General features: G+C 36.8%; 1 protein-coding gene and 1 long non-coding RNA gene across 15 annotated transcripts in view; one reads left to right on the top strand and one right to left on the bottom strand.

Moving 5' to 3' along the window:
• Positions 1–17,814, top strand: part of NHLRC2 (NHL repeat containing 2) — a 65,053-nt gene extending 47,239 nt beyond the window's left edge. For 2 of the 8 annotated variants that reach the window (XM_077877570.1, XM_077877564.1), the window contains 2 exons: positions 3,168–3,411; positions 6,369–10,822. In XM_077877570.1, the coding sequence (XP_077733696.1) occupies positions 3,168–3,411; positions 6,369–6,426 (302 nt within the window). In that variant the 3' untranslated portion in view covers positions 6,427–10,822. Of the gene's footprint in view, positions 1–2,170; positions 2,371–3,167; positions 10,823–11,686; positions 11,919–17,604 lie in introns of those variants that run through there. The other 6 variants (XM_077877565.1, XR_013367812.1, XM_077877567.1 and 3 more) reach the window with 6 other exon arrangements.
• The window catches only part of LOC144301085 (uncharacterized), a 159,747-nt gene that overhangs the window by 22,552 nt on the left and 114,470 nt on the right, over positions 1–22,725 (bottom strand). For 5 of the 7 annotated variants that reach the window (XR_013367819.1, XR_013367822.1, XR_013367820.1 and 2 more), the window contains 3 exons: positions 11,662–11,738; positions 7,075–7,155; positions 2,522–3,327 (listed from right to left, as the gene is read on the bottom strand). This is a non-coding gene — a long non-coding RNA (uncharacterized LOC144301085). Of the gene's footprint in view, positions 1–2,521; positions 3,328–7,074; positions 7,156–11,661; positions 11,739–22,725 lie in introns of those variants that run through there. The other 2 variants (XR_013367817.1, XR_013367818.1) reach the window with 1 other exon arrangement.

Genomic DNA, 22,725 nt, shown 5'->3' with positions numbered 1-22,725 from the left:
GGGATATGTAATTGAATACAAATGAATCACTGTGATCAGAATGCAGGCAGAGCCTTTGTCCTTACTCGCTAATTTGTAGTCGTTTAAGCTAAGAGCACTTCCTTTTCGAGTTTATTCTCAAAGTATTCAGTGACTGTAAATTGTGTAGAGATTTGAATGTGTATTTGAATCCCTGTGTGCTCTTGATTAATTTATAAGAAGAAATCAGTCTGCTGTTTGCCTGACAGCAGTGCTTCCCAACCCCTCTGATAGAGTGGACAGCAACTTTAAAGTAAGATATTAGTGGTCCAGAACTAAATGCTGACTTCTTGTGTCAAATGACCTTCCTCTCTCCTGGTCTCCCACGCTCTTTCACATGTTCTCAGTCTCCATTTCCTCCCACCCCACCCCCTTCCTACCCTCTCACACACTTCTTTAGTGCCTTAACCCAGACCCAGGCTCATTGCCTTCTTCCTACCTTGCTACTTTCTCAGGGTAGCTGCTATTGTCCGGTCTGGCAGCGGGAGAAGCAGGCTCCTCTCAGGGAGCCTGATGTGGGACTCAATCCCAGACCTGATCCCGGACCCCAGGATCACGCCCTGAGCTGAAGGCAGACACTCAACCACTGAGACACCCAGGCATCCTGAACATGTTAATTTGTCAATATCGTATTCTAAAAACCAATCCACTGCATTCCAGGCCCAGCTTCGCTGTGTATACAGACCCAGAGAAGGGAGATCGTGGTGGTCTAGCCAGGAGGAACTGCTGGCTAGAGTTGGGGAGCCTGGCCCTGGGGTGATGAGCTCCGGGAAAGCACCCTCTACCCCCCAAGGGAGAGGGCTGATCTCTGCAGATGAGAAGGAGGACGTCTGGAGCCAGCTCCGTAGACAGGAGAGTACTCAAATGTTGGCCATTTGTCACCTCAGTCCCAGGTAGATCACTGTTGGGCCTGAGTTTTAGTCTGAAAACACTGCATCAATTGGAGATCAGTATTTTTTTTTTATTAGATTTTATGCATTTATTCATGAGAGACACACAGAGAGGCAGAGACACAGGAAGGAGGGAGGAGAAGCAGGCTCCATGCAGGAAGTCCGATGGGGGACTCAATCCTGGGACTCCGGGATCACACCCTGAGCCAAAGGCAGACACCCAACCACTGAGCCACCCAGGTGTCCCTGGAGATTACTGTTAATTGAATCTCTCTGTGTGTAATTAAAGAGCAGTGGATCGGTTTTTTAAATACGATATTGACAAATTAACATGTTCAGGATGCCTGGGTGTCTCAGTGGTTGAGTGTCTGCCTTCAGCTCAGGGCATGATCCCGGGGTCTGGGATCAGGTCTGGGATTGAGTCCCACATCAGGGTCCCTAAGAGTAGCCTGCTTCTCCCTTTGCCTATGTCTCTGCCTCTCTGTGTCTCTCATGAATAAATAAATAAAATCTTTAAAAAGAATTAACATATTCAAGTCTACTTGGTCCAACACACAGATTAATAATGAGCTACTAGAATACAAAATACAGATAGGAATTTTCTCTACAGACTACTTCACCTTAACACTATTTTATCACTTGTCGAAAATAGTGGTTCCATATTTATTGTATATGGGCGAATAAGCTTTCAGACAAGAGTTCTAAAAATTTAAGGCTTTTGAAAATTATTTTATAAGGTACATTTGTACACCTATGATTAAAGGAAAGATTGTTTTCTTGGCCAGTTATTTAGAGACTTTTAAAACACCTATTTTTAACTAAATTTTGGTCAATATCGTCTTCAAGTGGTCAGCACATGTGAAGATTTTAAGTACACCCCTTCCTCCAAAAAGGCAGTATAAAAGCACCCCTGGCATATTATAACATCACAAATCACACATGTGATGTATCTGAAAAATATCCAAAGAAACTTTGTATTTTATTTCTAGAACTAGACATTAAAATAACATAATTGGTTTCCTGTTTTGGTTTAAAATATAAGAAGTTCCCTACTAATCTGCTATCTAGTAAATCCAAATATTAAATAAAAATAGTCTTCAATACAGAAGTAAGCAAAGAATTTTTTTTTTGCAAAGAATTTTAAAGAGAATTTTAAAATAATGGTTTAAAAACTCTTCACTTAACTCTTTAGATTTAAACTTTCACCTTCTCCTTACTCTGACTTGACATATTTTTCTCAAATTTGATTTTTCAATCATCAGAGAACTAGAAGCAGTACACTGGAAGGGAGATGGAGAGGCCTAATAAAGGCGGATGCTCTGTTGACTCATCCTGAGGTGAAAAGAAAGAAAAAAACTAAAAAGTACATACAGAATTTCATTCTGAATTTTGTACAGATGGCCAGAGTCATTGAGAAGTCATGAGACTGTGCTCTGTATCTTCTGTTTAAGATGGCAGGAAAGTATGTCCTGTGTTTTCCAAATGTTGGCACTTAATATCTAACCCTGCTTTAAGTTGAATGTCTACTTAAGCATATCCTTCTTCAACCTGACACGGACGTTCCTTCTGAGAGGTGGCACTATGTGAATAAAGACATTTAAAAAATTCTGATATGAGAAGCTTGAAGATTTTTAGTTTATTAGACTTGTGGCATAATCTGTGTATTTAAATCTAAGAAGAATTATGTATTAAAATGAGGTAGACAGAATCTTAGTATTTACATTGTTGAGCCCATCTGAATAATCTATGCAGTGTTACTTGTTTCTAAAAATATATTTTTTTAGTTTTTACCTTTGGCTATTTAATAAGTCATCATTATCTTGAGTTTGAAAGTCACCACAGAGTTGTACATACATTTATATACCCTAGATTATTTTGGAGTTTCATATGCTATTTCTAAACACTTTTATCTGGTAAAAATGACCTATTTATTTCTAGAACTTAATAGGTTTCATTTTTAATTTCAAGGTTTAAGGATCTATAGACATATTTGCATTATTTGGTTTGATTTCAGTAGAAATTTGCATTTACAGTGTTCAAAGGAAGAATTTTAATGATATGATACCAAGATTATTAGACTAGGAACTCCTCATGGGTGGTCATTTTATTCCATTTATGTCCTTCACACAGAGCATAATACCTGGCACTTAGAGGCTTTCAGTAAGTATCTGTTGATTGAATAAATTTAGTCTTCATAAGGTTTGCCTAACTTCCTACTTGTCTTATACGGTCTTAGTAAATTACCTTTTCATTTTCTAGGCAACGAATGGCTTCTTCAAGGACAGATACCCTCTGGAGAAATAGAGAGCATTTCCAGTCAACCAGCAATCTCACTGCAGATTCCTGGAGATTGCTTATCACTTGAAGCTGTTATATCTATCAGCGTGTTTCTTTATTACTGTAGTGCAGACAGCAGTGCCTGTATGATGAAGGGAATTTTGTTCAGTCAGCCTTTACAGATAACCAGTACACACCAAGAGTGCACAGCTCCCGTAGAGCTCAAGTATGTATTTTAGCAAAAGCCAGTTAGCTACTCAGTCACCACAGCCGCTGTCCACCATCCTCCTCGTCACTATAACTTAGGAAAAGCCGCTTTATTTCTGCCTCTGGATACCAAGAAACCTACTGCTCAGTTCTAGTAACTGATATTAAAATAAGTAAATATGGAGTGTGGCTTTATCTATTATAAACAAATAACTTCATTCTGGCTGTGTACCAGCTAAATCACTGACCATCATTTGAACCATGATTTTGTAATCTCTGCTGCTATTTGGCACAAAACTTAAATCCACATTGTAGTCTAGAATACTATCATGAAGATAATTTGCAATGAATGCTGATATAATGAAACCAAATATTTCAACTAACTTTTTCTACTTTTACTAGTAGCAAGGAGCATATTTGAATATATAAATTTCACAGTAACTTTAAACAGAACCTAAGATCTGGCCCATACGTTGGTATAAGGACACCTGCCATTTAAGGCCTAAGGTCTGTTTTAAGCCAAAAACAAAACAAAAAACAAAAAAAAGGTCTTTACATCACAGTAGAAACTTAAAGAGTATCTGGGTGGTAAATATGTTATTTGTTCTGTGATTCAGTTAAGAGTGATTTAAAAGAGAATTTCTATTTTTATTATAAATTATTTGCTATTTTAACATACCATTATTAATGCCTTATAACTCTATACAGAAAAAGTATGTCAAAGGATGTACAGACTCACTCCCTTAACTTTTTTCTGAATGAATACAATCTTAAAGATAATGGATGAGTCCTCAGAGATTACTGTCTGTGATACTATTTATGATAAAGAATAAATTGTGACAGCTGAATTTAAATGGGTATATATGTTGTCTTAGAGATTTAAATTTCACTGTAAGCATTAAAATTGGGTTTGGGATTTTTGATTCCCATATTCAGAACTTAAATTATGATCATTTATTGTGATATTTTTTAAATCACTTATAAGCCTTCAAAGAAAATTTTAGTGTGAAGCACTTTCATGCTATTAATGTGTATATATATTTATTACTCTTTAAAATATTAGGGCTGAAATATACAGGGATTTAATGACACTAGGGTTGTTTTTAACCCAAAAAGAAATTGTCACTATAAGATAGTGAAAATTATTTTTATTATCATCATTTCCCTTTGTATCTATTTAAAAAGCCTATTCTTGTTTTTACTATAATTGATTCAATATGTTTATGATTTAATCAGCTTACAGGATTTTGAAAATGTCAGGTAAACTGTATTTATCCAATAAATATTTATAGTCAAGGTGGCATAAATATGCCTTTCCTCCCTTCAAAGACATATTGGAAATGTGATCTGTGGAGCACTATCATCTGCCATTTTTCTTTTTGAAATATAGTTTTGAACACATTAGCTTTATTTACTCAGGTTAACTAAACCTTGGAAGTAAGGAAGTATATAGTCCTGACTTTAATTTGTAACCTGCTAAAGCTATTTTTAAAGAGATATGTAAATGTAAACTTAAAAGGAATCTTGTTTAAAATTATATATAATTACCTCATAAGCTTTTTCTTTCCACAAAAAATATTCTGTAATAAAGGGACATATAACATTAATACTCCTTTATGGAGAATAGGCTGAAGTCATGTTTTAATCTCATTTGAAATATTATACTTCTCATTTCCAGTTGGACATGATGAGAATATTTTCACTCCCTGGGAAAGAAGTATATGCAGTTCTAACCTATTTCAGAAATACCTGATAATTAATTTTTCAATATAAAACACAAAGACACAAATAGTTACGTATTTCTTAGAATCTATTAATATTCCTTTTGTCTAGACAATTTTAGGTTAGTATTAAGCTTATACTTTTCTTTCAAAGTACAGTTTTCTTGAACATTGTTATTCTTACCTAGTCACCAGTTTGCACCGTTTCTTATGTTGAAAATATTATTTATATGGATTTAGTATGGTTTTTTGTAAATCCTACTAGAGCTGTATAAATAGGTTCCTAGAACTTATGACTAACATAAACCTCTTACATAAGACGAAGCACTAGAAAGTTTATTTTTAAAAACTTCTTGATTCTTGCCTGCCTTCTGTTTTCTATAAGGACTTCCATATTTTTTTTAACTTTTTCTTCTCTTGTATAAATTATGTCCAGTGATAGTTTAGAAAGAGTAAGATTTTAGTATAAGTCACCTTAATCAGAGTGCCAGTAATATGGCATCACATACACTTTGATGTAATACCTAGAATCTTTGCCCTACATTATTGTGCTGGTTTGTCACTATTTTTTCCACCACTCTTCGAGATGTCATTTCACAATTGGTAGAACATTTTTTCCCCTGACTTTATACTCAGGATTAGTATGATCTCTGAAAAGAATTTTGCTTATCTTAAATATGCTGCCTCAAGCAAATATTTAACCTATTCACAAGGAAAAACTTTATAGTTTAATCACCCATAAGTGTAACTTTGATAAAGTTCAACGACTACAAAACAATTTTCTCCTTAACTGTTCTAATACTATAATAGTTCTAGTATTATTAGGCCTGCAGATAGCTATAAATCTTAGCCAAAAAATTCGTATGTGTAGATGAGTGTGTAGATATATGTGTATACATACACAGATAACAAAGATCAAGAATTTCCATCTAAGTTTCTTTTTTCAGCAGTATACTTTTGAGTTAATAGTATCAAATTAACCTATCCATTGCTTGTTTTTCGATGGTTGGAAGATTTAGGAAAATATTGAAAATATATATCTGTAATAATTTTCTGCCTACGCAAGATTTACTATTAGTTTATTATATCTGCCAATTAAAAAGACTTCAGTCTGACCATTGCATCTGGCATGTTCAAGAACAATCGTAGTTCACAGTTGCATAGAAATATATAGAGAGGAACTATGTCAACAGTGGTTCTCCTGAATGATGAAATTATTAAGATTTTAATTCTGTGGTTTTTTTTTTTTTTTCAGTGAACAATGTGTTATTTTCAGAAAGAAAAAAACTGGAAGCATTTTTTTAAAGATTTAAAATGAACTGAATTGTAAGCACTGATACAACTTTTCTAAAGTCATCTTTATTACCAAGGATCAAAATGTAGTTTGGAACCATTTATTCTATTGGTTCTTTTAATTATGTGATTTGGTGAAGACAGAAAAGATCATTACTTTTTCTTGTGTTTTTCCTGCATAATGTAGTATAGTGGTTAAAAGCATGTGTTTTCCAGGCTCTAGAATTCTAACCCTATAACCCTAAAAAAGCATGTGTTTTCCGTGTTTTCCAGGCTCTAGAATTCTAACCCTAGAGGGCCACTCTACCTGTTTTATGGGATTGCCATAAGGATTCAATGAAATAGTGTGTTTGTAAAAGCATTTAGTAATTATTGGAACTGCTAGTTATTAGCTTAGTTAATAATGACAATAATTTATGACCATTAACACATACCTTGACATTTTCTTTGCAACTGCAATTTCTAAAGGAAAATATTTGTCAACCAACTATTTGATATGTTAATAATCTCCATAGACCTGGGATTCAAGAAACACAGTTTTATAATAAAGTATACTGCTATTTTATAAATGATCTTATAGTTAAAAACATAGTTTTATAAAAATTTTCTTAAACAGACCCAGAACTATAAGTAATAAACTTCCTTTGAGAGGGTCCAGACATACTTACCCTGTAACACACTCTGATGGTGCTTTATAAAATCTTCAAAGTGCCTTCATGCATTTTGCCTCATTGGAGCTTCAAAGTAACCTATGAATCAGACAAGTAGATATTACATCCATTTTATAGATGCAAAAATGGCTCTAGAATGTTGGTGATATATCTCAAGTTCTCAGAGTAATGCCTAATGCTGGAGTGGGGCCTGGTAGGAGCTATTGCTTGGCCAATTTTGTGGGATGACTAAAAGGTGAATAGTGACTGATATTATCTTATTTGAATACAGGTCTCCTAATTCCTACCTCTATTCCTAGATGGAGAGTGAAAACAAACTGCAGAATTGAGTACTTCTGTGAATGCTTTCTTCAATCTCTAGTATTAAAGTAATACAAGTAGCTGAATTTATTGAGTGCTTATTTTGTGCTTGGCACTTTTCTAAGTGCTCTGTATGTATTAGCTCGTGTAATCCTTACAACAGCATTCTGAAAGAGGTACTGTTTTTCCTTATTTCCCTGATAATGAAACTGAAACAAAAAAGTTCTAAGCAGTTATGCCAGTAGACTCAAGATCTTGCATTTAGGAAGTAGCCAAGCCTGGCTGAGTCTGTTCGACTACTGTGCTACACTGCCTCTCAAAAGTAGGGTTTTTTTTAGACCTGAACCTTTCAAAGCTGTATATAGTAAATAGTAATCAATCCAAAGAATCCAAAAATGATTGTTTTTGAAATTTAAGTTAAATCCACTTGATTCTATTAGCTCTTTGGACTTTTCCTATATAATCTTCTTCATGGCTTCCTATATAATCTTCTTCATGGCTCGGGAATCTTCTTCATGGCTTCCCAAAGATTTTATGTACCGTTCTTTCTTAAATTCAGATATTATCCAGATGTATTTTTCTTGGCAGACAGATGTATTAATTAAGCAGATTTTCAGTGTTAGTTCCAGCAATGCTATTTTAATTGGTCTTCAAACAGTAATTATAAGACCTTGTCATAAAAAATAACTGAGTTCTTAGCACAGGGCTGTCTCAATCCCTAAAAATCTTCATATTTAAGAACATTTTGTTTTAATAACCAAAATGAGTTCCAGAAGCATAATATTTGGCCAACCTGTTAACATACATAAAGCACATAAAGTCCTCTGCTTACTTGTTTTATAAATGACACTGGCATGCACCGCCCCCCCCCCCCAAATGGCCCGTGACTCAAATAGATGTAATTCTGTTACAGTATTCACCAGGTAACCTATTCTAGTGTTAGTTACTGAAGGGAATAGAGTATAATTTTACGTACCGCTGTGATTCATGATCATCCTGGAACAAGATTATAAATATCTTTTCATTAGATAATTTACTAATTTAAATTAGAATTCGTTAATTATTATAAAATCCCATTCCTGAAATCGATAAGGAAATGTACAACTTAAAAGGTAATTATTGCATCATACTTTAGAAGTAGAATTCACTGTTAATCACCAAGATTTCCTCTTCTTTGCCCTGGGGCACATGCATAGTTTTATTTAAATGAATTTAAATAGTTTTGGGGTTTTTTTTTTAAAGATTTTATTTATTTATTCTTGAGAGACACACAGAGAAAGGCAGAGAGAGAAGCAGGCTCCATGCAGGGAGCTCAAGGTGGGGCCCGATCCCAAGTCTCCAGGATCAAGCCCCGGGCCGAAGGTGGCATTAAACCACTGAGCCACCGGGGCTGCCCCGATTTTAAATAGTTTTATGAATTCACACTAACCAAAAGTCACTATTGTGTCCTGAATAATTACAAATTTATTTTCCCCATTTCCTTGCAGTAGGATAACTTAAAGAATAGGGGGCTTACTGATTTGCCTATATGTGTTCCATGACCAGCAGACCTTGACCCTTCTGCATAGTAGACCTGCAGTTTCCACTGAATGCTTCTGGCCTCCCAACAGCCAGTCTGACCACAGAGGGCCTGGGCATGGTAGGCCAGACAGCAGCTTTTCTGATTTCAACCTTTCTATTTCTTTATGTGCTGATTTGGTTTAATTATTTTCAAAGGTTAGAGCTGGAAAGAGAACTCTAGCTTCTAGCTGTGGAATGTTTGCTTAGAGTTCTCCACTGTTTGGTATGTCCTTTTTTGAGGCATGTCGCTCTCAAGTACACCAAGGGACGTTTAGCTGTGTTGAAAGCTCCCAACCAAAAGGAAATATTTGCAAATATGCCTCCCTGCCTGTACCAGCAACCGTATACTAAAAAACACTACATAACCATATACTCAGGCCTTTTTGTGACTGTCAGAGTACAGTATGAACTCCTTCCTCTTTTAGTAGCAACTGACAGACCTGGTGTTTTTCAGTAATTAGAGTGAAGAAAAATATGTTAATGTTGAAAACTTGAGACTATGAAGTATGTGGACAATTTATTGCCTTGGTTTTAATATACTTGGTTACATACATTTGAAATAAAGTGAAATGAGACTTCATAATGCTGAGAAGTAGAAAAAAGATCAGCTGTCAGATTTAAATATGCCCTGTATAAACAGCCTTATGATTCTTTATCTAGTGTGCTGTGCTCATGAGAACTAGATCCTCAAGTATACAGGGCAAAACATTAGTTGATTAATTATGGTAATGAAGGATAAAAATAGGCATGAAATGTAGAAGGACTCAGCCATGTAACAATCTTCTATCATTAGAATTCGCGGTCATTATTCTTAATCCCATCAGAATTACAATCATGCTGTGGAGCATGTACAGGATGGCTGCCTGCTTTGTTCAGTACACAGTACAAAACGAACACGTTTTTGCTTGTATAGAGTTGACATGTATTATTCATGCATGCCTGTGCTACTCATCACCCAAATTTACCTGTAAAACATATACTACCACTTCCTTTCCACACCTTAGGCTTCCCTCTCTTTAAAAACAATAGTAGTTTCTGTAGAAGTTTCAGTGAGGAGCTATGGTTTCACAAATAACAGAGCAGCATGGTTTTGTTGAAGTAAAATTTTTTTCTAGAATTCCTAATAATATATTAGTTTCTGGAGGAGAACAGTACCCTATATGATTTAAAGATTAATTTCTAATTTGCAATACACCTAATATTTTACATAGGCTAATATTTTTTTAAAAGTTTGCAATTCTCACTGTTAGGGTACATTGAGAACCAACTTAGAAATGTTTGCATTGCTGTCATTACATTTGATTTGTGGAGAAATCAAAAGTTTGCTGTGTACTTGAGATCTATATGTTTAATACACTCTCAAATTGTAACATTTCATAAATTTGTCAAATTTTAGAGACTCAGACTCTCCCATCTTTTGTGTGGATAAAGTTCAGGTTTTATTTTTGAGAATAGAGTTGGTCTGCTGTGCTAACTTTATATCTGTCATTCCAAAGGTTTGATTATATATTTTTCTCCAAAGATAAAAGCAATGAAATCCCATTGACAATTTCATACATTGGTATTTCCATTCATGCTCTAATTCTAAAAATCAACGTGGTCTGCATTTTTCAAGTGTTTCATGTAGGCGGATTAATATTTGTTTTTACAACATTGTATTTCTACGTATATTTGAAGACATTTTTAGTGATCTTTTCGAGTGCATGTGTTAATAGAAGATCATTTAGAATGAATGTGTGCACTGGCCTTCATTAACTACTCAAAAGAAGTGTAATACATGTGATTATAAAAGCAAGAATGTATTTATACTGTACGCTAATGCCTCTTTTCTAAAACTTTGCACATTTTTTCATGAAATAGATTAAATATTTTCTCTCTAAAGCCATATTTTTGTTTTTAATATGCTAAGTGTACCATGTGATATGTTTACTGCTTAAAAATCTGTAAGTCACAATTTATTATTTAAATATTTGGGTAAATGAGTATAGTATTTAATTTTTAAAAAACCACTATAAGCAAATAATAAAAATAAAATCATGCAAGCATAATTACATTAATTAAAATCATAAATATAAAAATTGCATTTAGGAAAGGTGATCTATTCAGTAAATGGTATTGGGAACATTTGAAAAGAAAAAAGCTCTGTAGGGGTTTCCTGGGTGGCTCAGTTAAGCATCCAACTCTTGTTTTCGCCTCAGGTCATAATCTCAGTGTCATGAGATAGAGACCTGCGATGGGCCCCACACTCACCTGCTTGAGATTCTCTCCTTGTCCCTCTATTCCTCTCCCGGTTCACTCTCAAATCTTTTTAAAAAATAAAAAATATCTCTACCTAACACAATATATAGAATTTGAAAGGAATTAATGACAACATAAGAATACAAATGCCAGAAGAAATGAAAGACAATATAGTGTCAGATGGAGAGGGCATTTGTAAGTATGACCTAAAACCCAAAATCAGTAATGGGAAAGAGTGATATGTATGACAACATAAAAGCTTCAAGCATCTGTATAACAAATGAGAACAGAAAAGTTAAAATGAAAAAATATTGCAAAACATAAAACTGGACATAAGAATCATATATGAAGAGCTCTTATGAACTGATAAGAGAAAGATACTCCAGTTAGAAAATAAGCAGAGAATGTAAGCATTCAGCTCATAAAGCAGTGTAAAGATACTCGCTTTACTACATTAAATGCAAATCCATCCATTCATCTACTTACTAAGCATCTCTGTGTTGTACTCTAGGTCCAGTGATGAATAATTCACACACAGTCCTTGCTCTTGAGCTTGTGTTGTACTTGAGAGATAAGAATGAATAAATTAACTGAAAGGGTAACTGATGAAACAAGGTAAATAAGAGACTCAAGGCCTCCACTGAATTACAGAAGTATGGGAAAATGAAAAAAATAAAGCTAGTATCACACTGTTTAAAACATTACAAATGTTGAGAATTAAACTTTCATTTCTTTGTAAGAAACCTTGTCAAAAGTATTTGAACATTGCCTGCTTTCTTCTTGTAAAATTTATGATAGCATTTTTCTCTTTGAAAGGCAAAATCATCTTTTGCCTTTCTAAGTTTGGATCAGTTCCCAACATGTTCATCTGTGTTTTCAATGCTGTCTCAATCTCCCAGTTTCCTTAATGTGAAACTTTTTACCATCATCACTTCCTCTGGGCATCATCCTCCTCCTCACAGCCACTTTCCTCATGTATGTCAAGGTCACCCTCACTCAGTGTCCCTGGGCCACATGGAGTCTATCGAATAGCAACAGCATTCCCAAAGCCAGCTACTGCCTATCTGGTTCCACCTACATTCAACTCAAATGTCACTTCTACTGTATTCACATTTTGTTTCTTTGGTATACTTCCTGTTCTTTCTGGCCAAATCCCCCTTCTGGTTATCCATTTTATTAAAGTGTCATATGGCCTTATCACTAGGAAACAAGAAGTCGTCACAACTACACACTTTGCTGTCTGTGCACAAACTATCACAAACAGTGACTAGTCCCCAACAGACTGGAAGAATGACATCATTGGTCACTGATCATGGACACATCTGTTATTACACAGTGATTTGTGGACTGAAGAGCTAACAGTGAAGTTTGTACTTAGGTAATTACAGTTAATAATCCATGCAGCTGAAATTAGAACCACATTCTTGAGGGAGTGGTGGTATTCAAACTGTTGTGACTGAAACTCATCATATTGTTCAGGGCAAGAACTGCCTGCACATGTATAGGAATTTTTTAAAAAGGAATAGATAAATGGAAGGATACAACAAACGCTAATAACTACATCCCCTTAATATAGGAGATAGGGAGGAACTGGTATTTATTTACGCTGTACATTTTGTATTGTTTGAAATTCTACAAATTAATATTACACATTATTAGAGGAAACTAAAGTGGGGAAAAAGATTACTTCTGTTTCCCACAATCACAATGCTTACTGAAAAAAATGCATCCTGAAAAAATTTACCACTGGTAATGAAAAGTAATAGAAACAGGATTAAATATATAAATATTTGTGGGGGTAGGAGGGAAAGCCTATACTGGTTATTTTAGGATATATGAAGAGATAGCACATAAATGAGAATAAATAAATAAATCTGTCATATGGTATATCATCATATCTAAAACACAACAACTCTCTGCCAGCTGACCTGACACCATCACTTAATCACAGAATGATCATGAGCAAGTTACTTCCTCTCCACTGACATTCAATTTCCTTATCTGTTAAACTAGATATTATTACCCCACAGAATCATTTTATAACATTAGAAAAGCACTTAGCACAGTGACTAACAACTAGTGAATACTCCAAACACTGAGTCATTCATGCCATGGAGAGCACTGACTTCTCTGCCCGTGAACTCTTCAAAGAGAGATTCGAAGACAGGTGATATATTTATCCCAAGTGGGGAGCGCAACCCAAAGACCTCAGGTTCTGAGCCATTCTAAGACTGCAATTTGGAATATACAGGGGAAAATCTGCTTGTTTAGCTTTACTTTAAAATAACAATATTTTGCTATTTACATCTTGGGACTTAATTTTTTTTTAGAATGAAACAGACATTTATAAACCAACCCAAGTTTTAGTACATTTAAGGATACACAGATTTTTAATAGGACTGAGAAAATTATTTAAAACACTTTTACCTCACCAAAGGCAACCTTGTTAGTGTAAATAATGTGTAACTCCATTCTCTAGTTAATTCAATAATTACGTTTTTGAACTCCTAACTGGGTAAGATACTTCAGACTTAAGAGAATCTTGAGGGGGAAAAAATTGGATATTCATTACCCTCCCCATTTTTAATGAATATACCACGAAAATATTTGAAATATTGTTTGTGTATATAAAACCTTATTTAGGACATTTTAAAACTTCATTTATTTTTTTTTATTTTTAAAGATTTTACTTATTTATGGTAGACATAGAGAGAGAGAGAGAGGCAGAGACACAGGAGGAGGGAGAAACAGGCTCCATGCCGGGAGCCCAACATGGGACTCGATCCGGGACTCCAGGATCATGCCCTGGGCCAAAGGCAGGCACTAAACCGCTGAGCCACCCAGGGATTCCCCTAAAACTTCATTTAAATGAAGGCTTCTTTAAAAAATCACGGGTTATCCAACACATAGTCATGCGATTTTATAGATTCATGACCTTGAACTCAACAGCTTTCCAAAAAAGTATTGCTCTTTATTATGTGATTTTTTTTCATGACACAGGGAATACCTCTACACATTGAGGATATTTTGTCCTCAATTCTTCTCTTCAGCTATTAAGGAATCCAGGAACTTAGATAACCGACATGATAGGCAAATGTATTTCCAAACTCCCCCAGTCTGAAACGTGCCTGTCAGTCTGGGAAGCAACCCCTCAGCAGCAGCCAGTGATGTATTAGTGCTGTGATTACTGTCCAAGAGGGCAATGAGCCCTTCAAAGTAAATAAACAGATTACTTCAAATCAGTCTCTTTAAAAAAAAAAAAAAAAAAAAAAAGATTTTATTTATTCATGAGAAACACAGAAAGAGAGGCAGAGACACAGGCGACGGAGAAACAGGCTCCCTGCAGGGAATCTGTCATGGGACTCCATCCCAGGACTCTGGGATCACGACCTGAGCCAAAGGGAGATAGATGCTCAACCACTGAGCCACCCAGGAGCCCCTTCAAATCAGTTTTTAAATCATCAGGTTTTAGTGACACTAAGATGAGATATCAATTTGTCACAGGAATGCATACTGTATTTCATTTTGCTATTCATCAAAGCACTTTAAGAGCCCTCCTTTATGTTCAGATAGAGTTTCACTTTTTAGCTTAAAGACTTCTCTGGAACCTCCCAACCATGCTTATGCCTTAGGGCTTTATAATATTCAGTAATATAAAAAAAATTTTCTTAGTTTCACTAAAACCTGATGATTTTAAGACTGATTTAAAACCATCCTGTTTATTTATTTTGAGGGGCTTCTACTCCTCTTGAAAAACAATCAGCAGCACGGACATGACACTGGATACAGATGAGGGGGGTTGCTCCCCATACCAGATGGCAAGGTTCAGAGTGCAAAATGTGGGAAATGTATTTGCTTGTCATTATTCTGGTTCCTTGATATAGACCTATCTATCCATATATAGTTTCATTATAATCACTATGGATATATCATTTTCCATAGTGTATATATATATATATAATTGTGGCCTACATACATAATTTAGTGTGAATAATAAATAGGTGTGTAATTTGGCCAGTTGTAGTGTCCCCTTTTTGACCCAAAGCTCAAGCTCCCATCAAGCTTAGAGCACAACTTTAATAAGCAGTAAGTTTAGTTAAACTTTGCAAATTACACTTTAAATCTATAAACTGTATACTTTAATTTCATTGCTAAGAGAAACTGATAGACATTATCACTGTGTCCATTATTCCTTCTTCCTCTTATTGAAGAAAACACTGTCCTGCCCTTAGCAGAGTGGAAAGGTCAAGTTCTGCAATCCTGCCAACACAAGAGAGCATTCATGTCCCCTAATATTTTTAAGATTTTAATTTGAAAAGCATCATCTCGTTAAATAACAGCTGCCTCTTTAACTTGAACTAGTTCTATATTAGGCATTTCATTGGAAATGGCACCGCTACCAAGTCCCTTATTAGAACAAGAAAGATAAGGAGGATAAATATTTGAAGTGTAGTTTATCTCCCCATTCCTGGAGAGGGAAGAAACAATAGCTTACCCATGTTCAGGAAGCTGACATGACCTAAGAATCCAAGCATTGCAAGGGATCTAACGAGGTTGTTTACCCTGTGCCCCCGTCTTTGGGCAGCAACACACCTAAGTCAGCCTTGCATAAAAGCAAGTAGAAAAGACAGCTGCTCTTATTTAACTTTCTGGAGGAAGAACAGAATAATCATCAGTGTGGTCCAGAAACTTATTTGGTTTACTTGCACTTCAGTATTACAAACTGTAAGATATTCTTCAGTGCTTTGCTGGGATTCAGAGTGATAGGTGAAAGGTAAAAACACTGAAGTTATTTTGATAATTTGTGTGAATAAAGTGCCTCTGTCAGATTTTTTGTAACGAATAAGTAATAGAAAAGTTGTATTTTAGTCACTCATAGGATCTAAAAAAAGAGTCTAGCCTGTTTTAAAAATGCAATTTGCAACCTTTATGGGTAGTACATTCTATTATTTAACAACCTTGCAAAGAGGGGATTCCTTGAGTCTAAGTACTTTGCTCTGCATGATAAAGCATTCTACTTGTTTGTTGCTCAGTGAATGCATGTACAAGCTCTTCATATCTTTAACCTTCTCTTTTCAAAGTTAATCGTTTCATATTTCAGCGTTGTCTTCAATTCAATACTAATTCCCCATATATATGCCCTCTAGATTCTCTTCCTCAGCCTTCTGTTTTCTATCAGCCTTGCCTGAGCTGTTCACAGCCACCTGAAGCCATAAACCAAGAATTAAGCAATACATTTTGCGAAAAGAATAGCTAATAGTGGAGATTAGGCTTAGTTCCAGAATGTCACATGAGGAGCTCTGAGGACCTTCCCTCCATTGAACGACCACAACTGGTGAAAAATTTTTATAAATAACCATCTAAAATCTCTGTACATTGTTCCAAGGGCAAATGAAGAAGCATTTGTTCAAGAAAATACACTAAATCTAGCTAAAAAGCTTGAGAATCTGTGGCACCATGACCCACTCCCTTACACCCCCACCCCAGATCAGTATGACAGAAGCTCCATTCCAGTAGGTGTACCCAAGCTCAGACTCCTTCTTCCCTGGTTCCCAGGAGAGAGCTGGAGCAGTTTCTCAGGAAATCAGGCTGCCAGCATTCTTATCTCCCCAACCTGGGTGTTGAAAAAGCTAAATTCCAGGGGCATGCAACTAAGAGATCAGGGTCTGCCTTCCTTCACCCCTGGCTACTCACACGGTGCCGACTCCACCCCAAGCATGGCAAGCCAAGAACACCGGGACCCTAGACACTCTCAGCCCACCTCACTCAGGGCAGAGTTTCCACACCAGATGCCAACCGAAAAGACTAGAGGCTACCACCACAACCAGTGCCCTCTTCACAAAGCATAAATGTCACTCCCCCAAAGCCCGACACTCTATTCAGAACAGTGATACAGAGAAGTAGAAATGAAAGGGGGGGGGGGGGCTTACTACTGACCTTAGAGAAGTAAAAAGGATTATGAATGAAAGATATCAACAACTTTAATAAAATGGACAAATTTCTATAAAGACAAAATGACTGAAACTGACTCCAGAAGAAACAGAAAATATTCAAAGATCTACACAAGTCAACAGTTTGAAGTAGTAATTTAAAAACTTCCCACAAAAATATTCCCAAGAACAGATGGCTTCACTGGTAAATTCCGCCAAGCATTTCAAGAGGAATTAATATTAATTCCTCATAAAACTCTTCCCAAAAAATAGCAAAATACTTCCCAACTCATTCTATGAGGCTGGTGCCAAAAACAAGATAAGCATGTCACTAGAAAGCTACAAACCAATATCTCTTATGAATAAGGGTTGTACAAATCCTCAATAAAAAAATCTAACAAACTGAAAAAAATCCAACACACTGAATCTAATAACATATAAAAAGATTGGCATGCCATGACTGTGGTATAATAAAGTGTTTTCCTGGTCTTTGCCTCAGGTTCCTGGCATGGAGTTTCTAAAACCCTTGGAAAATGGGACGCCTGGGTGGCTCAGCGATTGAGCATCTGTCTTCGACTCAGGGCGTGATCCTGCGGTCCTGGGTTGGAGTCTCACATAGGGTTCCTTGCATGGAGCCTGCTTCTCCCTCTGCCTATGTCTCTGCCTCTGTGTGTGTATCTCCTGTGAATAAATAAATAAAATCTTAAAAAAAAAAAAAAACACCTTGAAATCTCCTGACTGATGAAGTGTCTTTGTTGTTTATCAGCCCCTTGGACCACATCTAACTTTATGCTGATGAGATGACTCATGGTGAGCCCCTGGGTAGGCTTCAGGATGGGGACTGATCATGGTTGGAATGACTAACAGTGAAGGTTGAAGCTTTGAGCCACATGATATCAGCCTGATTTCCTGACCTCAAGGAGGAGAAGGCAAAGCTGGAGAGAGAGTTCAATCACATGGCCAATGTTCAATAAATCATGCCTATGTAATGTAATCCTAATAAAAATTCTGGACACTACTGGTGGAACCTCCCAGTTGGTGAGCACATCAATTTGCCAAGAGGGTGACAGATGCTGATTCCATGGGGAGAAAGCCCAAAAGCCCTATGTTTGGGATCCTCCCAGACCTCACCTTCCCTGTCTCTTCATTTAGGTATTTTCCTGAATTCTGTGAGTTGTTCTGGTGAATTATTGAACCCATGGAGGACATGGAAAACCTCCCAGGCTTGTAGCAAATTGATCTGACATGAGATCAGTCTTGTTGTGGACCTTTGCTAACCCTTTTCCTTGTGGGGTCTCTACCAACCCTGTCTGGTTGACAGTTTTTGTCTTTGGGCACTTTGAATATGTTATTCTACTGCCTCTGGCCTCCACCGTTTCTGCTAATCTTATTGGAATTTTCTCACATGTAACACATTATTTTTCTCTTACTGCCTTCAAGATTTTTCTGTCATCTTTGAATTTCATAATTTTTACCATGGTATTCATAGATCTCTGTTTTTATCCTATTTAGAGTTTAATTTCTTGGATGTGCAGGATATTGTTTTTCAACAAAGTTGGGACATTTTTAATTTCTCTGATTATTTTTCTGTTCCTTTCTCTCTCTTCACTTTCCAGTCCTTATGTTGATGTGCTTGATGGTGGCCCCCATTTTCCTGAGGTACTGTTCATTTTTATTCATTCCCTTTGTTCTCTGTTCTTCAGCAACCATAATTTCTATTGATTTATATTCAGGTTCACTCATTCTTTCTTCTGATAGTTCAAATATGCTGTTAAGCCTCAAGTAAATTTCATAGACTTTATTTTTTTAGAGCAGTTTTAGGTTCCCAGCAAAATTCAGCAGGAAGTACAGAGATTTCCTATATATTTGCTACTCCCACTTATGCAGAGCATCCCCCACTAACAACATCCTACACCAGAGTGGTACATTTGTTACAACTGATGAGCCTGCATTGACATATCATTTTTACCCAAAGCTCATAGCTTACACTAGGGCTCACTCTTGGTGTTATACATCCTATAGGTTGACAATGTGTAGTGATATGTATCCACCATTATAGTATCATACAGAATAGTTTCACTCCCCTAAAAATCCTCTGCCTATTCATCCTTCCATCCTACCTAACCCTGGATAACTACAGATCTGTTCACTATCTTCATGGTTTTTCCTTTTCCAGAATATCATATGGTTGGAATCATATAACATGTAGCCTTTCAGATAGCTTTCTTTCTTTCAGATGCATAGTATGAATTTAAGATTCCTCTGTGTCTTTTCATGGCTTGATGTCTCATTTCTTTTAGGGCCAAATAATATTCCATTGTCTGGATGTATCACAGCTTATTTATCCATTCATCTACTGAAGGACATCTTGGTTGCTTCCAAGTTCTGGCAATCACAAATAAAACTACTATAAACATTTGTGTGCAGATTTTTGTGTAGACATAAGGTTTCAACTCATTTGGGTAAATACCAAGGAGTACAATTGCTGGGTGTGATAAGAAAAATATGGTTTTTGTTTTGTTTTGTTTTGTTTTTAAGAAAAATATGTTTAGTTTTCTATGAAATTACCAAACTGTCTTCCAGAGTGGTTCTACTACTTGGCATTCAGCTATGAATGAGAGTTCCTGTGGCTTCACATCTTTATCAGCATTTGGGATTGGTAGCATGTTAGATTTTGACCCTTCTAATAGGTATGCAGTGGTATCTCATCATTTCTTTAATTTGCCTTTCCCCGATGACTTGTGATGATGAGCATCTTTACATATGCTTATTTGCCACCAGTATATTCCTTTGGTGAGGCATCTGTTCTGTTCATATATTTGCCTTTTAAAACTCAGGTTGCTCATTTTCTTACTGTTGACTTCTTAGATAATAGTCCTTTATCAGAATCTCAGTCTGTGACTTGTCTTCTCATTCTCTTGATTTAGTGAATTTTTAATTTCCATTATTATATTTGTAAACTCCGGGACTTCCATTTGCTTCCTTTTTTACAATTTTTATCTCTTCACTGATGTTCTCTATGTAATGCAACGTTGTCGTCACGCCTTCCTTTACTTTGATAATCACGCTTTCCTTTAGTTCTGTGGACATATTTATAGTGGCTATTTTGAAGTCTTTTTCTGTTACATCCAACATCGTGTCTCTCACAGGCAGCTTCTGTTGCCGGCTTTTTTTCTAGAGTGTGGGTCATACTTTCCTGTTCCATTGCATGCCTCGTAATTTTTTTGTTGTAAACGGAACACTTTAGATAATGTATTTTAGCCACTCTAGATACGGGCACCCCAATTGTTAATGTTACTGGCCTGTTTAATTTTAGTGACTGGCTGGATTACAGTTACCCTGGGGTGACAGTGGCATTCCCAGGGACCCCTTCCTCTCCTTCACTGACCACACCCAGCTGTTAAACTCTACCAATTTCCAGCTGACTGCTCTATTGTTTTCAACAGTGCACTAGGGCATAAATTGCTCCACAAATGAACTCAGTCAAATCGTGGCTCCTTTGAAGGAACAGTTTCTGAGGTCAGTGTTTGGTATTTGTTATGACCTCAGGACCCAGCTCTTATTCCTCTGTTCTGTCCTGTGGACTAGCCATCCCTCTAATGTAGGCTGTTCATGAAATTGATGAATCACCTATCAATTGCCTTTAACCACGACCTCCACTGCTCTTGAAAGTGCCTTTATATTTGAAATTTTGCACTCTCTGTTGTAAATGAAATCCATTCCTCCAGGAAGAGATTAATTGTTTTTAAAATTGTTGCTCCCTTCTCCTCCCCCAGGCAAAATCTCTGAGCCAGAGCCCTGAAGCTGGGAATGTCACAATGGCAAGCTGCTCTCAGGGTGACACTTTTGCTCTAGTGGCTAAATACTCCCTGCAAAGAGGGGCAGCAGCAGTCTGAAGTCCTCCTGGCATGCCTCTCTTGGCATGGGACCATGGCCTCATGAGCAGGGGCAAGGAGGTTCCAATGTTCTCATCACACTTTTCCCAAGTTCAAGTCTCTATTCCACGAGCAGGGCCTGGGCAAAAGAAGGAAGTCCACCCCTCTTGACCATACTTGCCAGGACTAAGCCTCAGCAACAGGTAGCTGGGGGTTGAAAACACTAAGTTCCTCCCCCTCCGAGGAAGAGAGCTCCTCCTGGGAGCTGGGAGCCAGGCAGCCTGTGCTGGTGGCCACAGGAGTCCAGAGTGGAGTCTTCACTTTGCTGAGCCAGCAGGATGAGGAGGAATGCAGTCTTGTTTCAGATACCCCAGATTCTCAACTTTTTACCAAATTCGCATAGATTTTCTCAAACACATGTTTCTTCATCTACTGTTTGACCTCCAGACCATTTCCAGACACTTTAAAAGGTTGCTTTTTTAAAAAAAAATCATTTTCACCAGTTTCACTGGGGAGCAGATCAGCAGAGTTTTACCAACTGTCATTCCAGAAATCTGTCTCCTCTCCCACATCCTCGTGCTATCATCTGGGCAAGAACCATCATTCCCTGCCTTGCACTCATGAGATTTTTCCTTCCTTTATGATTGTCAGTGCTAGCCATCTCCAAAGCCACCATGCATCTTTCAATCTCATCAGAGCACAAGGATTTCATCCAATCACTAATGAAAATGGCAAGCTGTGCTAGTAGGAATTCCAAAACAGGCCTCCTGTCTCACCTGGCACTCATGGGTTCGAAGTGAGTGTGGGTGTGAAGGACTAGGACTTGAAGTCAAGAGTTTTACTGTCTTAGTCCTTTTGGGCTGCTATTATAAAAATACCACCGACTGGATGGCTTATAAACAATACAAATTTATTTCTCCCAGTTCTGGAAGCTGGAAGTCTAAGGTCAGGGTGCCAGTGTGCTCAGGTGGTAGAAGTAGGGCACTAATGCTGTCTTTTTTTTTTTTTTTTTTTTTTTTTTTTTTTACAGGAGCAGCACTAATCCCTTCCATGAGGGCACCATCACTTTCATAACCTAAGCACCTTCCAAAGCCCTCCCCCCCCAACCCAGTACCATCACCTTGGGAATTAACATATGAATTTATGATTTTAAGGGGTAAAAGGATGCATGAATTTAAGAGGTAGAAAGGACACAAATGTCCATCGAAAGATGAATGGATAAAGAATCTGTGGTCTATGTATACAATGGAATATTACTCAGCCATTACAAATGACAAATACCCACCATTTGCTTCAATGTGGATGGAACTGGAGGGTATTATGCTGAGTGAAATAAGTCAATCAGAAAAAGACAAACATTATATGGTCTCATTCATTTGGGGAATATAAAAATTAGTGAAAGGGAATAAAGGGAAAGGAGAGAAAATGAGCGAAAATATCAGTGAGGGTGACAAAACGTGAGAGACACCTAACTCTGGGAAACGAACAAGGGGTAGTGGAAGGGGAGGTGGGAGAGGGGTTGGGGTGACTGGGTGACGAGCACTGAGGGGGACACTTGGCGGGACGAGCACTGGGTGTTATGCTATATGTTGGCAAATTGAACTCCAATAAATAAATAAATAAATAAAAGAAAGGACACAAACATTCAGATCACACTACTTACATTTCTAGTTTTATTATTTTTACTTGACTCATAAGCCATATTATGAAATTGATGTTTCCCAAGGTACGTTCTGGGAAATACT

Source organism: Canis aureus, chromosome 29, assembly GCF_053574225.1.
Source record: "Canis aureus isolate CA01 chromosome 29, VMU_Caureus_v.1.0, whole genome shotgun sequence".
NCBI classification, from domain to species: Eukaryota; Metazoa; Chordata; class Mammalia; order Carnivora; family Canidae; genus Canis; species Canis aureus.
The sequence above is the reverse complement of the archived record's forward strand: the minus strand, read 5'-3'. Positions and strand labels throughout refer to the sequence as shown.